Source organism: Tachysurus vachellii, chromosome 11, assembly GCF_030014155.1.
Source record: "Tachysurus vachellii isolate PV-2020 chromosome 11, HZAU_Pvac_v1, whole genome shotgun sequence".
Classification (NCBI taxonomy): domain Eukaryota; kingdom Metazoa; phylum Chordata; class Actinopteri; order Siluriformes; family Bagridae; genus Tachysurus; species Tachysurus vachellii.
In genome coordinates, this window is record NC_083470.1 from 13509570 (window position 1) to 13531721 (window position 22152).

At 39.0% G+C, this 22152-nt stretch overlaps 1 protein-coding gene across 3 annotated transcripts in view; it reads right to left on the bottom strand.

Moving 5' to 3' along the window:
- Positions 1 to 22152, bottom strand: part of ccser1 (coiled-coil serine-rich protein 1) — a 78167-nt gene that overhangs the window by 13295 nt on the left and 42720 nt on the right. Inside the window, exons 8-11 of one of the 3 annotated variants that reach the window (XM_060880869.1) lie at positions 19806 to 19889; positions 18081 to 18158; positions 7110 to 7164; positions 5821 to 5856 (exon numbers count right to left, since the gene is read on the bottom strand). In XM_060880869.1, coding sequence (XP_060736852.1) covers positions 5821 to 5856; positions 7110 to 7164; positions 18081 to 18158; positions 19806 to 19889 — 253 coding nt within the window. The remainder of the gene's footprint in view (positions 1 to 5820; positions 5857 to 7109; positions 7165 to 18080; positions 18159 to 19805; positions 19890 to 22152) is intronic. The other 2 variants (XM_060880870.1, XM_060880868.1) reach the window with 2 other exon arrangements.

Here is a 22152-nt window from a genome sequence, read left to right on the forward strand (position 1 = left end):
CTCACAACATTCTGGCAAACTGAACAGTATGGCAGGAGAAGCAAGTGTGCTCTGAAAATGAGTGCCAGCTTGGATTGAAAACTTGGAGGCACACATTTTTAGCAAATCCTCACAATATTACATGATAAAAGAAAAAAAATTGCCTTCAAAAGAATGCAGACAAAATAATGAAGGAATAATAAAGGAATTAGCTTGACAATACAAAACTCCATGGACTATTTCACAATCCTGTTTAACCACTGGGGCAAGTGGTGGTGTAAGCAGTTCACAGCTCGCTGTACAGTAGTTAAGTAAAATGGAATGGGGGCAGATCGTTGAGGATGACGGTCAAACTGGTGCAAAGGGTGCGAGATATTAGTCTGAGATCTCAGCATGGTGAGCTTGATCATGACTGTGGGGTTTAAACCAGATTCCAGTATAGACATTCAATCAAATCTCAGGTTGTTTGCAGCATCATTGAGCACTGATTCTGTGCCAGCAACTGGCAAATATGAGAGAGGAGGATTCATTTGGTCTAAAAAGCAAATGAAGTCAGGGTTATGGTTGTTAAGATTTAACTTAAATCTTCAACATTTTAAGAGTTCTCTTGCTGCAATATGACATTTGAGCTGCTTTTAGCACAGATAAACTGATCTTAAAATATGTGGGAAAAGCAACCGGTGAAAGATCAGTCAGTTGCTTTATTAAGAGCAAATCTTGTCTTTTTGAGGGTGCATTCCTGCCTCGTGCACAGTGCTCATGGGATAAGATATGGATCATCAATAACCTTGACCAGAATAAAACGATCACTGAACATGAAAGAATGAATTAACAAATAAAAAAAATGAGTGAATGAATGAATACTTTGTGATTTTGCGTTCAGCTTTTTTCATCTTCTCTTACATATGTAAAAAAATACTGAAACAGCCTGTAGATCCTGGCACTCAATTAAATTTTTAGACCATCCATATAACATACTCACCACCAATTCTGGATGAGCTCGCATCTCACAGTGCTTAAAATCCAGTTACAGTACAATAGATACCTGTCTGCTGCATTTAAATGTATGTCAGACAAGAATCTACAAATACAGTAATACCTCGAGATACGAGTTTAATTCGTTCCGTGACCTTGCTCGTATCTCAAATTGCTCGTATCTCAAAGCAATTTTCCCCATTTAAATTAACTGAAATCCCATTAATCCGTTCCAGCTCACAAAATTCCACTCCAGTTGTTTTGAATGTGTTTTAAATATGAAAAATGTGCGCACGTAAGTTGAGGGAGGAGTAAACAGGAAGAGTTAGGAGGAATTACACTTTCACTTTCATTCTCTTACTGGCTACTGTACACTTAAATAGAACTTAACTAAAATTCACTAAAATTAAAGAACTTAACCGAAATTCTCTTAACATAACTGAACTTAATCGCTACAATTTCTGTTTTCTTTACATTAATTTTGATTCATTTTCTTCATCGCTTTTCTCTTCACTTGTTTTTGCCTTTTTTGTCACTCTTTCCTCACTAACATCTGCCGGTCGTTTTAATAAAAACAAGTTCAAATTTTTTTTAACGGATCCAACGCTTAAAACGGATCCGAAAATTTGTTTGTCACGTGCAGTGTGAAGGCGTATCTCAAAATATTCGTATGCCAAAGCACTCGAGGTACTACTGTAATCCAAAAACCTGCTCGGCCTTGGCCTTTAGTATGACTTAATGACCCAGTCTAAATCCTAAACTGTATCAATCTGGTATAGGGACATTCAAATAGGTTGAAAAAAGGAAACAACTGCTAAGAACAAGCTCTTAGCAGAGATGAGCCCATGTGAGGTCTTAAATAGCTTCTATTAGCCCTACTTTTCCCTAGAAAACTTGTATGGACTGTTTTCACAATACCAATGTCATGATATCCAGAACTGAATAGTAGCATTGACACTTTGAGCATTATTTAGGTAATGAAATGCAAGGGTCACACTGTGAATCTGAACTAAAGGTATAGTCACAATTAAAGTAATTGGAAAATACCTATGTTTTTTTACTTTTCACACAGCTACAGAGTTGGTGTCAATCACCTGCTATAGCTCCTAACAAACACAGCAGTTAATTAGCTAGCAATCACTAACAACAAGGTGTAATGAAAATAGTTTCTTCATAGTAATTTACTGAATTTACACTATATGGCCTAAAGTATGTGGATACCTGACCATAACACCCAGCATGTGGTAGCCTAGTGGTTAAGGTGTTGGGCTACCAATTGGAAGGTTGAGTTTGAATCCCAGGTCCGCCAAGCTGCCACTGCTGGGCCCCTTAGCAAGGCTCTTAACCCTCCATTGCTCCGTTGTAAAAAATAGGATAAAATTTAAGCACAAGTTAAGTTTAAGGTAAGTTGCTCTGGATAAGGGCTTCTGGCAAATGCCATAAATGTAATGGGTCTTGTAATAAATGTAATGGTTCTTCCCACAACTGCTGTAAGCAGACAATTGTTTAGAATGTCTTTGTATGGTGTAGTTTTCCTTTTACTGGAAGAAAGGGACTAATGTATTCTAGCGTGATGTCTACATTTATGGCAGATGGTCTTATCCAGAGCAATTTGCAGCTACTTCATTTGCACAACTGAGCAGTTGAGAGGTAAGAGCCCAACGCTGCTGCGATTTCCAATAAAGTCTTATTTCTGAGCTACCACTGTACATGTGTGCACAAAGCAAGCCCCGTAAAGTCAAGGTGTGTGAAGGCCAAAGTGGAAAAACTCCAGTTTCCTCCACAGAGCCCTACCCTCAACCCCACTGAAAACCTCTGGGATGAACTGGAATGGTAAGTAAGCTCTAAAACTTTTCTCCTGGCCTTACTCTTGTAGCTGAATGCGCACAGCCATGTTAAAAATAATCTAGCTAAAAGCCTTCCCAGAAGAGTCAATGCTATTATAGCAGTAAAGGGAATATCAGCTTTGGAATGGGATGTTCAACAAGTACTTACAGGTGTGATGGTGGGATGTCAACATACTTTTGGCTGCATATTGTACAAATATTCACTTATCTGAGAGAGGAAGAGCTGCATGGTTGTGGTCCTACACACTGCTGGTTTTTTTTTTTTCGGGATTCTGTCAAGTCAAAATATTTTGCTGGAAAAAAGATATTTGATCTGTCCATTCAGTTGGAGACTGTATAGTCTCATGCTATTAATATTTACACCTGGATTTCCAGTATTCTGTTTCTTTGAAATGCAGGCTGCAGACGTTTATACTCCTCATCCTTATCCCAGATAATAGCCCGAAAGCCATTTCTCTCTCACAAGCACATCGGTGGAGAAATGAGTGAAAGTCAAGTATGTTTGCTTGAATTATATGTATACTTAAGGTCACTGCAAAGATTGCAAACTATATTTGCTGCCTCACTGAAAGGTGTGAAATGCTTCGGTTTATGCTTCCGCATTCATAAACGGAAGAGTGAAAAAGGTCTACTGGTCTAAATGGACAGAATAGTCAAAACTGAATAGCTCTACATTATGTCCCTTCAAGAACTCACAAAAATGCTGGTGTGGTCTGGGCAGAGAAAAATGCGCACAAAAAAATCTGGAAGAAAAAAGTTTAATAAAATAATATTGAAGAAAAAGAATTGAAGCAGATAATTAAAGAAAGATGTCGGTCCTGCTATAACACAGAGAGAGACATTACACAACGCTGAAAGGCCATCTGTATCCTTCAGCTGAGATATTGATCTTATAAAGCTTTGGATTATATGAAAGCACAACCATATTGCTTTAATGTCTGCAAAAGAGCAGCTTAGAAATTTGAAGAAATACAGAAAAGTGAATGAACCATTACAATAAAGTTTTTTACCTCTATAATAAATTAGTGCTGGCAACACATGATTTCCAACAGATCTGATTAAATGTTGCAAGTTTAGTCCTGCATAATTACTAAATGATCTTTTATTCCAGATCACACTTACGTCTTAATTATTTTAATGGTAGTAACATTACGCTGTATATATTGTAGGTATTTTCACATTGAGGCCAAATCATTTAATTAATATAATCAGGACAAAATATTGGTTCAGTTCAACTGCTAAGTCTATTTTTCGGCTTTCTTTTTTCAGCTAGATGAGCAGGTAAGAGAGGCTGCATGTGAGCAAGAAATGACGAAGGGCAGCATGTCTGACTGCGGATCAAGTCGTTCTAAAAGCAACAATATGAAACGAATTATTTCTCTCAGCATCTTATGAAATATTTGAAATGGGTCTTTTCCCAAGTTCGGAAATAAACCACGATGTCTCATCCCAAAACAAAAGTACACACATCCTCTCTGGCTGATCGCTGACTGTTACAAGCTTGAACTAACAACTCCAATAATAGACAGCGGCCTGGAGGCTGCTTAATAATACATCAATCTCTTGTCTCCTCCCAAGATTTCATCCATCAGACACGCACCTCTTTTCCACCTGTAGCTAACCATAGATGAGAAACCAGATATAGACTCATCTGATATAGGCTCAAAGAACAGGATGTGTTGAAGAGAGGTTCCCAACTGCATATGAATCAAATCTTGCTTCACTAATAATAATAATAATGATATTAGAACTTAACATTCCAAATGCAACTTGTATGAATGGCTCTGTTCAGTTTTGTTAGCTTGGATTTCTTAAACAAATGTGACAAATGTTTAGAAAGTCTGAGCTGTTTGGTTCATTCTTATAGTTTAAGCGTAATTCCTCCAGGAAAGACCTATAAATGCACAGGCTTTCTGATGTCAATATCATATTTGCATTATACTGTATGCGTCCTTAAGCTTTGTCACTGGGAGTAAGGTCCAGTGATCACTCCTTCCAGTTAACCTTTTGTACTGTAAAGGCAATGGATCAACCAAGTCCATATCTTTGCAGTGCTCTATAAAGCACACACCGGCAAGGCTCTCTAACCTCCTTCTAAATGAATGAAATAGATATCGGCATGTAGCTTTCGGTACATAAACATGGATTAGATTACACGCCCTTAACTACTAATAACACGTCGCTCTATACCCAAATCACACACACACAAAAAAAAGAGATTCACAGGACACCACGATACACTAAACACAATAATCCTCTGTTAAACTCAATCTACTGCAGATACAGAATGTTACCAAATGACAGACTTTCACACTACCACCCTAAATCTAACAGAGCTATGGCACAGAAAAAGGCAAAGCAGCAGGACTTCAATTTTTACTCGCATTAAAACACCTACTCTGCACCCACAGAGCTAAAGGAGGTGGTTGACTGGTGTGATTTGCATCCCATCTACATTTTCTACTTTCTATTGGGATGCTTCACTGTGTGTTTGTGTTTGTGAAGTGTTTTCAAATTCCTCTACATTACTCACAAAGTGGGAATTTAAATAACTGCCTGAATGTATTCTCAGCTATAAAGCCACTTCCCGTTTCTCCTCACTGTTATGGTTTACTGTCCCATTCAGTGCGCACCAAGATTTGTATTTGTGTAATAAATGCTAAATGTCTATATGCAACCTGGAGGCAAAAGGCATTAAGGCAGTGCCACATGGAAATAAGCATTAACAAAAAAGAAGGCAATTTTATAGGAGAATGGTGGTAGATTGGGTAAGCATTGATGAAGAGACACCACGTAATCAACATGCACTCCGATTACGATTACTGATAAGATTACAACCCAACAATCACTTTCATTTCATAAGGAGCACCACAGTAATTAAGCGATTCTATTATTCGATGATGCAATTTCAAAAGCTCTGCTGTTTCCCTTAATTAGCCAGGGTGAAGATTGGCGGAGAAAAGCAACCTGACTTTGATTAGAGTCAGACAGGGCTGCTTCATACAGAGATACCTCCTACCTGCGTTCTGCCTCCAGCACAGGCTCGTGTTGCTCACTGCACCCACAAGGATGGATTGGGAGGGACAAAAGAACACAACAATGAATAGACCGATGAGCATGATGTGTGCAAAACACAAATAAAAACCTGAATATCAAATGGAGAAAACAAAAGGTAGATGTGGTGAGACGATTTGGAATGGTGTCCCATTATGCAGATATAAACATGTCTTTGAATTAATCATTGGGGCTTCAAGGGAAGATCAAATGTGTAGATTAGCATTAAGACATAAGAATAGGGGAAAAAAACACTTTTTACAAAACTCTCATAAATAAATCATTTTATTTATCAATCTCAAGGCTCAAGTTTAAGGCCCTGTGTTGTTGATCAGAGGATTGGGGTTCAACCGTCGGGCCCTTGAGGAAGGCCCCCAGGTCTTACTGCTTCATGAGTGCTGTATCATGGCTGACCCTGTCCTTTGGTATTCATCGCTGGATCATTAGCATTCAGAACAGATCTGCCATAGAATATGCCACATGGCTTGAAGATGAATGGTCTAATGTCACCAAAGTATCAATTACAGTGTTCGAAGCTTCACCACTGAGGCATTGTTAAATTCTTACCAAATTAGAAAGAATTAAACACTGCATTAATTATTTACAAATACAGATTGATTTAAATTAGCCCTATGCTAGGTAGGCAAAATTGCATTACTCCACAGCACAGACTCAACAAATGCAATCAACTGGGGAACACAAAAAGTTTTCTTTGAAGAAATTTGCAAGAGGAGATTGTGAACAGTGTTTAAGGTCTCGGGGGGAGTGAACCTGCAGATGCTTAAGGAAGCAGTAGGTGGGCGAGTGACTCACACTGCAACATGTATTTAGAGGTACTGAGTAGAGAGGGGGGAGAAAATATAAAGAGGGCCTTCCCCCTACTAAGGGGACTTGAAATAACTATCTGAAGCATTTATTAAAAACTGGGGAATATAATTATTGGGGTACACACACTACACGGCTACACTGTCAGAAGCCAGTGACCGAGTCTCAATTTGGTCTTACAACAACCCTTCATACTGTAGGACTCACAGAGAGGAAAATAAGAGAGAAAACTAAAAATATATATACATTTTCAATAGTTTGTGCTCCTGAGCAGGAAAAAGCATTTGTTCTATTGTCGCAAGTTTGAATCGAGACGACGAGAACAAAATTGGCTGTGCTCTCTAGGTGGGAGTGACTGCATACTCTTTCTTCTGTCAGTGCAAAGGCTGGTTTCAAGCGATTCGGAGTAAAGAAAATGCTAGCTTTCACCTTGTCTGTGTGGTAAGTGTAGAACAGGGAAAGGCTCAGGAAAGGTTGGTGAGAACTGCCAGGTGATCATATTGGGAAGAAATGGAGAAACAACCTTAAATAAAAACTTGAAAACTTTTGAAAAAATATTTTTGAAAAACTTCAAAATCAAATGCCTGTGTAACGTGTAGATTAAAAGACAAGGCGTATAACTCTACTGTTGATACTGTGCATATAAAACCTGCACACCAACCTACAAAAAAAACTGCTTGAGGGCACAACCAAGAATAAACACTAGGATTGGTGTCATTGATGATATAATTCTTTATTAAAATTCTTGCCACAATGTTCTTTCTTCTCCCAGCCATCTGTCCCTGGTGAGGTGTCGCCTGTGCATTCTGTCGCACGCTGGCCCTTGAGGGGAAAGAATTGAGGGACGAGATAGAGTGTGTATGGCACACACCGACTAGCACACACCTTCCTCTAATATCTAAATACCCCACAGACAGCCTGCAGCCAGCCTCATGTACCGGGACTCAATAATTCTGTTTCTCATTTTAGGCTACAGTCATTACCCTGACAAAGTTATTAAAGTTAAGCCAGGGCTACAGTGTGAGCATAACAATACAAGAGATATTGCATGATTACACAAAAGATGACATTTTCAAATGACAGCATATATTAGGGGCTAGGAAAAATGCACTTAACATTCATCCCTGAAGAACTACTTAATCAACTGGCATGGCACTTCATTAAAAAGAAAAAAAAAAGAAAAAAAAACATTGAGTGTTCTCCAACCTGCCTGCCACTTAATGTTTTCACACAAGCACCCACACACGTTTGGCGTCACACCTGCTGATGCCTTAGCACTAAGCCCAGATGGAGCACTGTGTTAATGACAGGCCTACCAGTGCACACGTTTGCACTTAAAAAGCACATCCATCTCGCGTTAAACACAGCTTAACACTTCAATAACCTTTAGTAAGACCATGTTATTATTATAACACATGCTCCCACCCCTTCTTTACTGTCCCTTTACTGATGCTTTCATGTGGATCCATCTCACTATTCAGTCCATAACAAGCATTTAAAATACACATCACTTTCGTAATGGCCTCTCATCATCAAGTCTTCTCGCCCTCCCCCACTCCAAGCTGCTTCTAACAAGACTCTCACCTTCCCACTCTTCTGCCACCTGAGAAAAAAACGTGAAGGAATGTCAAAGACAAAACTAAGAAAAAGACAGAGGCAGACAGATCCTCTCCAGCTGATGGTGTGCTGGATGAGATGTGAAGGATACAGCCATGGGGCCAAAGCTGTGGGACCTAAGGAACAGCAGCGGCTGCTAGGAGCCCACGCACCTTCTTGAGGGATGCTGTCTCATTAGCTGCTACCGCCTGCCTGCTGTCTGGCCATACTCCAATGCACTTATCCAAATCATAGTGGCGCAGATCAGCACTTCATTATTGCATGAGACGCACTTGAAAACGTTCACTCACTTGCCAGCGGCCACATGTAAAGTTCCCAGGAATGATGATCACGGAGAGCACAAAAAAATGTGAATTTGAAATGTTATATTGTATTTTCTGCGCTACCATGCAAGTAAGTAGATTAGGAAAATTAGTTCTTTACTAAACTATGCTATGAAGCTTGAAGGAAATTTGGGGCAGGGGGAGGGGGCTTGAACAGTTTTCCTGAGCACACTGAGACACCTTCCATCTCAGCTAATCTGCACTAAATTACCCATAACCTGCATTCCCTGGAACAATCCCATAGGGGCATATGAGGAAGAGTTAAATCAAATACATTTTTAAAAAACTTCGAATAAAATTAGACCCTTTGTGACTTTCGTTTCATTCAGTTTATACTACATGTTCATGAGTTTTACGTACATCAGTAAAATAAAAAAAGTTAAAAGTGGATCAAAGCCTATGCGGCCTTCTGCCTTCCTGCAGCCAGCTCCTCCTCTTGAATAAACATGCTGCTTTCATCTTCCCAATCCAGGCGCTTTGGGCAGAGAGTTGCCATTCTCATGCCTCTGTCTGCGTGGATTATCATTCAATATACTTACGCCCACACAAGGGCAGTATATGTATGCGCTTCTCTGAGTTTTCCCTTCATCTTTGAAGCGGTGCTTCTGGGGGATTAAATACAAACTAAATGTGAGGCTGGCTTTAAGCGTTTAAACTGGAGATGAATGTTCTGCGAAGGACAGATCAAGAACTCCATCTAATGTCAGGAGATATGGTGCAAAAAGGACACATTTGAAGCTGTAATGTCTTAAGTACCATTACTGCATATGAAAGCCAGGACTATATGCGTGCACATACAAGAGCAGAAGGATGGGATATATATAGAGAGAAAGACAGATACAGAAAGCTTGGCAGGCAGGAATTGGATTGGCTGAGCAAAAAAGACAAGATGTAGAGGTCTTGAAAAAGCAGGCAAGAATCCTGAAGCGTCAGTACGGGAGTAGCAGTGTCCAGCTCTCTGAACCGTGGTTGTATGCCATGCTTTGTATGAAGCACCACATGGTTGTGGGAAGAACTCGCACGACTGCCTGCGAGACAAGGCGCAAGCAGGAGAACTGGGGCTGGCATAAGCTTGGCCCTGGAAGTAAAAGCAACACATGACATATCTTTGGAGCAGTATTGGTAAACAGCCTACTCACACATCCTCAATATGATCAGCATGGACAGGGGACAGCTGAACTGTCTGAACTTACTGAGGAAAGTTGGAGTAAAACAGACGCGTGTCTTAGTTACGTGCAATTCTTTCCTTGGACTTAATACTGCTCCTCACTTTAGCTCCTTTTTCTTGTGCCATTTTGGCTCAAGTGCAGCACCATGGTCTAAAAGCATGAAAAATAACACTATGTTCTGTGCACATGTGAATTTACAACCTCGGTATGGTATGCCAAGGCTTTACTAAGTTGGTTAGTCCCCTAGTCCAAAGACATCCAATGTAGGCTGACTGGCCTCAGTAGTGTGATAATGAGTGTGTGAGTGTGAGTGTGATCTTGCCCCGTTATGGGTTTGCACCCTGGGCTTTGTGCCACAAGTCCCCTGGGCTTGATTCCAGGTTCCCCATGACCCTGTGTAAGATAAGCACTGCAGAAAATGGCTGGATGGATGAATGTTAAATAATAAGATGATCAAACAATATTTAGATATATAAATGTATAAGCTACAAAAAATTAACAACCATTACTAGATTAGTAGATATTCATTCTGTTTAATAGTTTCTCAATTATTTGTTTAATAGCTTCTTAATACTCAATATTAAAAAATTTTAAACTGCAATTTGAAATTACTTTTACGTATTCAATCTGAGAGAAAAAAAAACACCACTAAACAACATTTTTTTTTTGGTCCATCTATGTTTTGGGGCTTAAAGGCAAGTTTTTATGTTTAAGTGAGGAGTTGTAGATGTTTTCGGAAGACACCTGTTCTCCAGACAAAACTGACAACCTCCGAGGCAGGAAGTAACACACAGCTAATTTGCATAAGCTGAAAGGCACTTTCAGAAAAAAAGCTTAAGTACTTGGAACTTTCACAGCATAAATATTGATATAATCTTTGGACTCAAGACAGACACTCAGCTCCTGATCACCACCTCATTGAATGTAGCTGTACTTTAACCTCAATCAATTTTTTTGTACTGTTTATTCTACACAGGGTTGTAGGAACCTGGAGTTTATCCCAAAGACCACAAGGCAGTGGACAGCCTTGATGGGGAGCCAGACCACTGCAGGGCACAATCGTACATACTGTACAGTGGGTATAGAAAGAATGACCGCCCTTCAGAATAATCACAATTTTTTTGCTTTGCCGCCTAAAATGAAGACGGACACATTTTTTATTTTTTTTTTTTATCCAGTTGTATTTACTTACTGCAGTTTATAACGTCCAAGAAAGAAAGAAAGAAAGAAAGAAAGAAAGAAAGAAACAGAGTTGAAGTGAAGTGATTCTTTTTTAATACTGATATTCAGTATAGTAATACTGTATACTCACACCCATTCACACACTACTACAAGTCAGCCTACAATGCATGTTTTTGGACTGGGGAAGGAAAACAGAGTACCTAGAAGAAATCCCTAAGCATAAGGAGAACTCTGTGTTCACAGTGCAATGTAGTAATCAGAACCCTGAGGTGTGAGGCCAACATGCTCAACCTCTAAGTCACTGTGGTTTCACATTATAATAATAGAATTTCCAACACAGTCAATAATCATGTCCAATTAAAGATCAGGCTTTGTTCTAGTTACACACTCTTTCACCATGATTGACTCCTAAGCTATGAGGCAACTGGCATACAAATGTATATAAAACTGGCCTTAACTTTATATTCCGTGTATATATTTAATTACAGGTTGCTTGTGCTGCTCATAATCATAGGTTATGACAGCTGAATGTCTAGATAACAACTTCTGACCATTAACAGTCCCTTTATAACTACTGTTCTGTAGAACTACAAGTGCTTTTATACCCACTGTACTGCTGACCACTTGACAAGCTTCTCCAGATTTTTTTTAAGATAAATTTAGTAATATCCACTAACATTTTCCCTCCGCTTCCCCCCACCGTCATGGTAATTTGTTCAGCAATTGCTTTGCTGTTGATTCCTTCTCAGTCTCAGAAATTTTGTACTAAATCCAGCTCTTCAGTCTGTGAATCTGATGCTGTTCCTACCTTTAATCTTAAAGCTTGCTTGTCTAGCCTCTCGACCCCTGCCGTTTGATCGATATGTGTAGGGCTGTTGTTACACCTGTCCTGAAGAAACCTGGCCTTGACACAACTGCTCTTGCCAATTGTGAGTGATGGAAAATGTGCTCCTACTGTCTGCTAATGCTGGTCCACTGCACATTCTTCTTTGTCTTGATCTCTCTCTGGCTTTTTGTACTGTAAACAGCTTTTCAACCAAACACAGTTCATTACCTTAGGAAAACATAAATCATCTACCTCGCCTGTCAATCAAGTGCTGCCTCAAGGCTCGGTTCTCAGTCCCTTCCTTTTCATCATACAATACATGTTCCCTAGACAAGTTACAAGCTTTCAGTATTCTGCTGATGACATGTAAATGCAAATTGCACCACATACCTCAACCCTGTGTTCGAACTTTCATTTCAGTAACAAAGGTATACATGCATTTATGACTGAAAACTGTGGATGAATAAAACTTCTCTTAGATTAAACAAAAACAAAACAGAAATATTGCTTGTAAACCCCAGTGTCAAATCTCCCAGTCTTAAATCTGCACAGGCTGTATGGAATCTTTAGTGTGTGCTGCTTTCTGCACTTACACTATGTGCTATGTACTCCAAAGTCGACTGTATGAATAATCGAAGAGCAGTATTGTCTCAAATCAGTTTTTTTTTTACTAACCAGAAATACAAACTAGTTCCCCAACTGATGGCTAATGAGGTCAAATGCACATAATGCAGCACTGCTATCTTTAGAAGAAAATATTTTTTTTAATATTGAAAAAGAAATCACAATGGGTCTAATTTAAAAAACATTTGTGAGATGCATATTTAGCTGCAGTGTTGTCAGCTATCTTAGATTTTTTTTTTCTCACCCAGGATCAGCACCTGGTAAACCCCACCCCTCTTCCACTACATAAGCAAAACAAAGCTGCAAGTGTTGAGTGCATGACGTGTCCGACGTTCCATGTTGAATTTATTCGGCCAAATAAGTACATCATCTGGTACTTCAAGTACCCTCCATCATGTTGCAATTTTCAGTGTGAACAAACCACTCACACTATTTGTACTACACACTGGCATAGAACAGTGCATAAGAATGTGATTCAGGACACTCTTTTGGTAGTGTTCTGGACTTTCATTCGAGCATCACATAAAATCTGTCCATTCTTAAATATTTATGATGTTTATTGGCTCTTATTGTAATGCACTGGCTTATTGATATATCAGCTAAAACAATACATTTAACATTCAACTGCTTAAGTATTACAACACCATATGATCAGCTCATATTACGCCAATGCTGTGTCAATTACGCTGATTACAGTTATCTTTCCAGTATTCAATACAATCTACATTTTAGCTCTTCTAAAGCCCTTTAAACTCTTGCTCCTGCCTATCTTTCTTTTACATCCCATCTCGTTTGGTCTCGTCCTCTGGCAGCAGACTGCAGTTTCCCACACCAGGCTTTCATCAGTGGGCAGAAGGTCATGCATTGCCATGGCTTACCCTAATCGAGCTGTGACTGCACTTCTATTACTTCTTTCAAATCTCGGCTGAAAACATTTCTCTTTACACAATATCAGCCTTCTTTTTCTGCGTTCTCTTTCATTTTTAAGTTACTCTATGGTACATGCTGGGTAAAGCAACCCTTAGTATATAAAAAGGTGGTATATAAACTTCTACTATTTCACAAAATCACATTTTTTTTCCAATGTTATTTTACATGTCTATTACTTCACAATATAGTCAAACAACAAACAAAATGATTTGCTCTTCAGGGCAATAATAATTCACTGTTCCACATGTCCCACAGGTGCCACTAACATAGGTGTCTGTCTAGACCATTCTGCACCAGACTGATGCATGAAATCATAAAAAAATTGTGATTTTAGAGCTGCTAGGTGACCTGCAAAATCACCCAATCATCTGTGAATGTCTCATAAATGGTGCTGGCAGAGATAGGACAAAAGCTCCTATATGCTGAGACAATGAATTGAAATTCTGTATACATGTCTTTTTTATATAGGGTAAAGCTTTTTGTGCTTAAACGCTGCTTCAATAATAATCTCTGTGAGTGCTGTTCAAAAGCTTTGGTAAGCCTTGGCTTCACTATTGAATTGCAAAAAACAATTGTGTGGGGGTGGGGGTTGGGGGGTATGGAAGACCTGTAAAAAACTTAAGCGCGAGTGAGGTAGGTCAAAACAAAACATGACGAAAAGTTTCTCTGGAGGATGGACAAAAGGTCTTAAACGTGGCATTGCTGAACATGTCCACTACTATTCCATCAACAGGTTTCTTGAAGCAACAAAGATGATCATCGATCGATTTCCTCCCACCACCTCCAGCTAGTATAGATTGAACTGTCGAGGCCATAATCAGAACAATTCATTTTGGCTGGAGGGGGCGTTTCATATGGGATAAATATTCAAACGTTTAATGAGCTGTCACTTCTCGAAATAAGATTTATGGCTTGGGGGGAAGGTATGTGAAATTTTTAAGTAATCCGTTAAAAAAAAACTTATCTTTGTCGTGGAGTGAGAACTGATGGGGCTCTTTAGTGTTTATCCTTATTAAACAGAGGTCCACAGGCTTAAGCCAAACTGAAAAAAAATGACCCCAAGCAGAGAAGAATTGAAGCAGCAGGTAGAGTTTATAATTTATGTTTACTAAACATCTTAGCATGATCGATTATGTATTTCCACTTGATGAAAATATATTGTACTCTCGCACTGACTTTAAGGAAGAATAGGACAGAGCAATTTCCTGATGTTTAGTAAGAGTTAAGACAAAAATCACTAACTCTAATTAAATGTTAGCTAAATATTGGTTCATTTAAAAGGAATCCATTCTACATTGTTTGTGCAAGTTTTGGTGGGTTTGTATACCAAAACGAATGACACTATTTTTAACATCTATTAATCGCTTAAAATTAAAGGTCTGGTTTTGTTATAACGTCTTTAAGAATGGATACATAGATGGAAGACAAGTGCAAGGAAGTCCTATGATTAACACATTCATGAAATGATCGAGTGGCATACTGTAGCAGCGATACAAGTATACAATGAAGCAGATATCAATTAAGAGTTTCAGTTGTTCACATGAAATATCACAACACATAAAAAAATGTGATTTCAGTGATAACAGTGGTGTAGTTGCCACCAAACAGGAGTCTTGAGTATTTCATAACTTGCTGATCTCCTGGGTTCCCTTACTACATTCTCTTAGGTTTTCACACAATGCTGTGAAAAAAACATCAAGTGAGCAACAGTTCTGATGGTGGAATCTCTGAGAGGTCATAGGAAAACTGCCAGATTGGTTCAAAACAACAGGAAGAATATAGTAACTTAAATAATCCCAACTGCAGAATAGCAAAAAAGCATCTCAGAACACAGACATCACCTTCACTTGGCTGTGCTACAACAGCAGAAGAGAATCACCCAAACAGGACAGCTTAAGACTAGGGGAAAAAACAAAGGATTTTTTTTTTCTAATCTCAAACGGCCCAGTGTCAGCAAGTCTAGGCCAATTGTAGCCTCAGATTCATGGCCGATAGAAGTGAGACCCAATGTAGTGATCTGCTGTTGTAACTTATCCACCTCAAGGTTTGATGTTTTGTTTGTTCGGAGATGATTACTGCTCACCACTTTTAAAAACTCATTATTTACTGCATCCTTCTTGTTGGCTTGAACCAATCTGGACAATCTGGAATTTTCCTCTGACCTTGTTTCCACATAAGTGTCACACTTTTTCTTTGCTTTTCTCTGTTTTTTGCAAACCCTAGAGACTGTTGTTCATTAAAATCTCAGGAGCTTCAAGCCTGTCTGGAACAAACAATCATGGCATGGCCAAAATCACCAAGATCCCATTTTCCCCCATTCTTATGTTTGATGCGAACATTACCAAAAGCTCCTGACCTGCAGATGCATGATTTTTACACTGTACTGCTGCCACATGATTGGCTGGTTCGGTAATTGCAGAAATGACTAGGTGTACAGGTGTTCCGAATAAAGTTCATATCCTGATAGGAGTGTTCTTGATGTTCTTGATGATTACAATGTCACCCTCCACTGGTTATGAGGGCTCACTGAATGATTTGATGAGTAAGATATAAACCAGTGAATCACATTTGCTTTTAACTTTGCAAGCCCCAACGTTCATTCAGGGTAAAAAAAAACATGCATATTGCTCATGCTGCTTAGATAGAAGTTGTGAGAGTGTTTGTGCATGTGGGGGCATTTGGAAGTCAGGGGGCTTTATCTGAGATCTGTCACTTAAATAACATTAAAAGCTTTGCTAATCATGTCAATGTGAGTGGGTGAGCTAAACTGCTGCATGTGCGCTGGATAGATCATCACCACCAGACATCATTCCACTCAGCATAGTGCTCATGAATAGACTGTATGGACCAGGTATCTAAATGAACAATGTTATCCTGATATCCCTTTAACAGTTATGGACAGATACAATAGAATTCCTCAACATGTCAGTTTTAACATCATGACATGAAAAGAAAGACAATTCGTGATCGTCTAAGAGGAAATCTTGTGAAGAACTGTGTCATGCTTCACAAGTGACACGGAAGATCATATTGATCTGCAGGACAACTGTGGACAAGATGGAAAAGACAAGCTGGCATAAATGGCTCGGTCTGGAGCTTGGCCATCTGGCCAGTGCTCTTTGACACATTGAGAATACTTTGCTGTGGCTGCTCAATACGAGTATGGCTGATGCCTACAAATGTGGCTTGTCCATTCCTGTCCATTGCTGCTGTGTGGCTTAAGTTAGGACATGAAACCCTTGCTTCGTTCCCGCTTTAGCTAATTAGCTCAGTAAGTGAGAGGCGGGGTGCTCCAGATAAAAAATAGAGAACTACGGATAAAGAGGAAAAATAGTGATGACCTCCTCAAGTCAAAGCAGCCTTAGAAATAGCTGACCTACTTGTAGACACACTTTCTGATGTCTGCGTGTCCTCAATGAAGTAACCTATATAGCAGTGCAGTCTACATAGAGTGGTGTGCGGAAGTGCAACTCCTCTCTTGCTAAGCATCAGAAGTGATGAGGTTGTGTATAGCAGATAGGTTGCGTGAGGGTCTTGTGTGGTTAGTTTTTGCTCTTGGATTCCACCTCTGGTTCATATGAGACAAGCAGAAGATGATCCACATTTTTATCCACCCACTCTACTTCCACATTCCTTCTTGACATTGCAGTGGAAAAAAAAAGTGTTAGCTCACAGATATTTTTCAAAAATGCTGTTTATCTATTGCATAACAGTGAGCTCCTTAGAATATTTCATCTTTCTCTGGTTCTTTTATAGACGATGTAAGAGCCTGATAAAAGCCTGATGACTTGGTGAGCCATTTAGGTTGTGTTAACAGTGTGGCTTGTAAACCAATTATAGAAACATCATTAGAATTCACATCAGAGAAGCACATTATCTATAATACAATGCTTAGGACGTCTAGAGAGGCTGGAAATATTCGGGGGAAAGGGGCAGGGGCTGACAGTCGTCTCCACTGGAGCATGTCTAAAAGTGAATCTGAATGAGGGAAGTAGAGCCCCCAAAAAAACCAACCCATGATAATATTGCGGGTCCTTTTCACTCCGCATTACAGTGCTGGAGGTGAAATGTGTGATGAATACCAAGAGAAGAAAGAGGAAAACTTGAAGAACTTACTGCCAGTGATAATACACTTCATGTTTTCTAAACTAGAGATACGGAAACTCCACCTTTTGAAACTGTTTCCAGGTTACACATGGAGGTTGAACACAGCTGATACGCTGAGGTCAAACACTGAGGTCCTAGGACCTACATTACGGTTCTACACCAAGTTTCAGCATTCTGAAGTTCTTACTTTGACTCTCAATGGATGTAGGCAACTTGTAAAGAATTTATCTTAATAAGATCTTAATATCTGTAAATTATACAGCTTTGTATTACACAGAATGCTGCATGACAACTTCGCAAAACTGCTTTACCCAAAGAACATCCAAGAAAACGCTGCATCAGAGCTTTATGATTTAAATGGCTTGAAGCTTTCTGCTGAGAAAGTGTTGAATCCGGCAGCACTATCTGAACCTGAACATGCGCTGCCTGGATTACAGTATTATTGCTTTTTCTCCAACCATGGCCAAATATAAATAAATAAATAAGTAAATAAATAACAGGGCAAGCAGACCTGAATTCAATTATTTAAAAAAAAAAAAAAAAAAACTGACAGTGTTCAATGAAGCCAAGACTTTAAAGGAGCCATTAAGAGTTCTATTATGGTCGAGTAATGGGTACTCACCTCTGGGGCTGGAGGATCCGTCTGTGTTGTTTTGTCAGTTTTTTGGCACAGGGGTCTCTGAGCAGAACGGGCAGCTTCCTATAACACATGCACAACACATATAATAAAAAATTACAATAGCATATTCCATTAGCAGATATAATCCAGTTCTGTTCTATGTGTGAGCAAAATTACTTGTTTACATTTGGAAATATTAAAAGGCTTAATGTCAAATCTTCTAGACACATGAAAAACATTATATATATATATATATATATATATATATATATATATATATATATATATATATATATATATATATATATATACACACACACACACACACACACACACACACGATATACAAGCTAAAAGTAATCATTGTGGTGCAGAAAACATAATGGCCTTAAACAACGTGATAAGATAAGTTTGAACATGGTGTGTTCATCATATGACCTAAAAACACTGACTTATTTTCTTCACAATGCAGCAATATTCCAACTGATATTCCGACTTACTGATCACAGTACTCAGGCATGTACAGTACATCTCGAATAAATATGATCAGACAAAGAAAATGGTGAAAACCATTGAAGCATAGGCTTGTGCAGCCAAGAGACTTTTAAATAAACTCAGTGGTGTATTGTCTTGAGGGATTGGAGAGATTGGATTGTGTATGTTTGAGATGTGCAAACATAAAAGCCACAGTACTTATTTTCTACAGACACTTGTTTGCATAAGAAAAGAGAAGGTGACCTTTTCATGACAGAAAATTTAGAAATGCATCAATAAAGCATAAGAGTCTTCTGAATATAGTGTCTGGGCAGAAAAATTAACTACATGAAAACTCTATAGTTTGAGCCCCCCACTGTCTAGACCAAGTTCTTTGACCAAAAACTTGCTATGAATATAACAGCATGACATTAGCATAATAACTGTACAAAAGTTATAGAAAACCCGCACATAAACAAATAAATATTCTAGCTTGCGATGCATAAGTAAGTAATCAATCTAATGGCAATAATACAATGACAGAGTAATAATGATTCTGCACTGAGATTCAACCAACCATCCTTCACTTTACCCCATCAATAGGACAGAACAATGGCATTTAAAATTTGATATGCTTTTAAGAGTTCTTTTCAATCACCTCCACAAATCAATCTGACAAATATCAATTTAGCTGGTAGAAAACCATTATGACGGCCTTTCACATTATGGCTGAAGTATTATTCTTCATTTGTCCTCTTGCATTTATAGCCTCTTGACTGCCCTCTAGAGTTTATTCAAGCCCCCTTTCTTATGCTAGCATGTCTTTTCAGTTCTCCTTCACACCACTAGACCATAAATTTGAGAAGGAGCTGTCATATTTCTCCTTTCAGCATCTACCCTCTTGCGGTTAAGACACAGAACAGTGTCTTTGCCATAGTGAGTAGTAGTGAGCACATGGTGCCTGGTTTACAATGCAGTGAGAGGGCAAGTGACAAAATATTTCCAGTGCGAACTGAAGTGCTCTCAAGCATCTGCATAACTTATCAGTGAAAGAGAAACAGACACCAGCTAGACATTCATGTCGTCCATTATTTATAGCCTTAGTCCCACCTAATTATGTAGTGCCAACAAAAAGGAATTAAGTAAAGCAAGCATGAAGCTGTAGCATGTTAATCTTGGTTGCCTGTGAGAAGACTATAGGCGTCTTGATTTGGAAAATGGAGGTGATGTGTATGAGGGTTAGACTTATCTCACCAGCTCAGTCTGTAGAAGCAGGATCAACTCATCTCTCTCTTTCAGCTGCTGCTGCAGGGAGTGGCTCTCATCTCGCCCTGGATCCTACACACACACACACACGCACACGCTCTTTAAAAAGGGCTACTTTATTCAGGCCATCTTTTCTGGTTGGGAACCAGCTTTTCAAGTGAGAGAAGAGAAAGTGTAGCGGAAGTGCAGCTTTTACACTAAAGTTCTGTCTGATGTGAACTTGCTCACCATTTCCAGCAAGTCTGGTCAACATCCATTATATGTGTATGGAGGAACCTTCAGCTTTAGTATTTAGACCACTGAAAGCTCTAAACTCCTTCATTCACATCCAAATACAGCATAGATTTGGCAACTAACGTACTGGTAATAAAAAGCCCTAGATAAACCGAAGCTGCTTTCCAGACAGGGTTTAATTTAAAGAGATTAGTCACGCTGGGGAAATACAGTAAGGTAACATGAAAGTCTTGCACATTTATGAGCGTAATGTTTGGATAATCAGACTAATGATGGTGCAATGAAAGCCTATAATAGGTCTGAGGTTGTATATTGGGAAAATATAAAAAGTGGAAAAAATGAGCGTTTAAAGATGGAATTATTGTCCACAAATCCCTAAAAGAAAATTGAAGTGCTCCTTCCATAGTTTTGCGAAGCACAGCCACAGGCTAAATTGAGGCAGAGGGACACGCAAAAATTATTCTGCTTCACTACCGACATGATTTCATTTCAAAATTGTACAATGTTTGCAGATTAAATGCTTCACATTTTAACAAGTAATATTTCGATTTCCCAAAACATGACATAAGGATTTATCCATTCTGTCACAGAAGCATTAGCAAGATTAGGCACCGATGCTGAGTTAAAAAGACTGGCACACACTCAGCAGTCCAGTTCATCCTAAAGGTGTGCAGTGGGGATGTGCAGTAAGATCCACATAAATCTTGGCAAGTCATGTCTTCATTGACTTTATAAGCTTTGTGCACAGGGTGGAACATGTTTGCGCATCTTAGTTCCATTGAAGAAAACTGTAATGAAACAAAATCCAAACACATCCAATACAGTTGTGAGCTTCAAATTTGTAAAAGTTTAGGGAACACCCACATTGATGGGTAGGTGTCCACAAATGTTTGGCCATATAGTCTCTACTGACCAGTGCTGTTCACACATTGGTGGCACCCAAAAACAAACAAACAAACAAACAAAACCACTCCCAACTGGGATTTCCCATTCTACTTGAACACAGTTGCTAGAAAATACTGCAAATAATCCTCTGTTCATTTTATGTGATATTTCATGTGTATTTATTGCATTTCATGTGTATTTATTGCATGTTAAATTGCTGGCTTTAGCCAATAGCCTTCACCGCAGTTTAGTCTGAGTGTATATGGCACAGTGGTGTATGGAATATGCTTGAAGTTTTAACTGTAAAGGAAATTAATGTTCAATAAAGGTCAAAAAGCATCCAAAATTTGGCTGTTCCAACCCATCCTAAAACCTTATACTAAATGCCTATTAATCAAGGTGTAAACGTACAGCTAGTCAGGGGTTTAATGGAATCCTGTTATGTAGTATGAAGGTCATAACAGCTCAGTTAAAAAGATTATGTGCTTCAATATCACAGCTATTTCTGGAAATGCTCCCTTATGGAAACAAGGATCTCAAGAGTCAGTTTACCTCTGATGTAGCTAAAAAAGGAAAAAATAAATATCCTTCATCTTGATACCAAATTTCAAATTAGTGAACTAGTGAAGTAAAACCACACACTTCCAGCGCATAAAAAAGGTCACATCCAAATCCAGGCTTGTGGGAACATTTAATTATGCGATAATTATAGATCCCAGATTCACCAAGAGGCATTTTATCTTTGCAGAGGCATGGTGGACCTCCAGAGAGCAATTTGGCCACAGTTACATTGACACACATATTCGCAGAAGTACATAGACAAACAGACGAATGCCTTTAGCATAACAAGACGCTGTGCACAGTCTTTGGCAGCATGCTGTAAAGCTCCACTTGAGTAGTTTTTTCAGTTTAGTTGGCCTAGTTAGACACTTCAGCAGTGCGAAAGGGTCAGGCTCAACAAATGAGAACACTTTACTGTTACAGAAAACACAAATACAGAAGTATATTGAAAGTTCATCCCTTCAAGGTCCATAAATAGAAACACACACACACACACAAAATCTACTGCTACTCAACTATGACAAATGAAAAACAACTTCATTCATTCATTCATCTTCTACCGCTTATACGAACTACCTCGGGTCACGGGGAGCCTGTGCCTATCTCAGGCGTCATTGGGCATCAAGGCAGGATACACCCTGGACGGAGTGCCAAC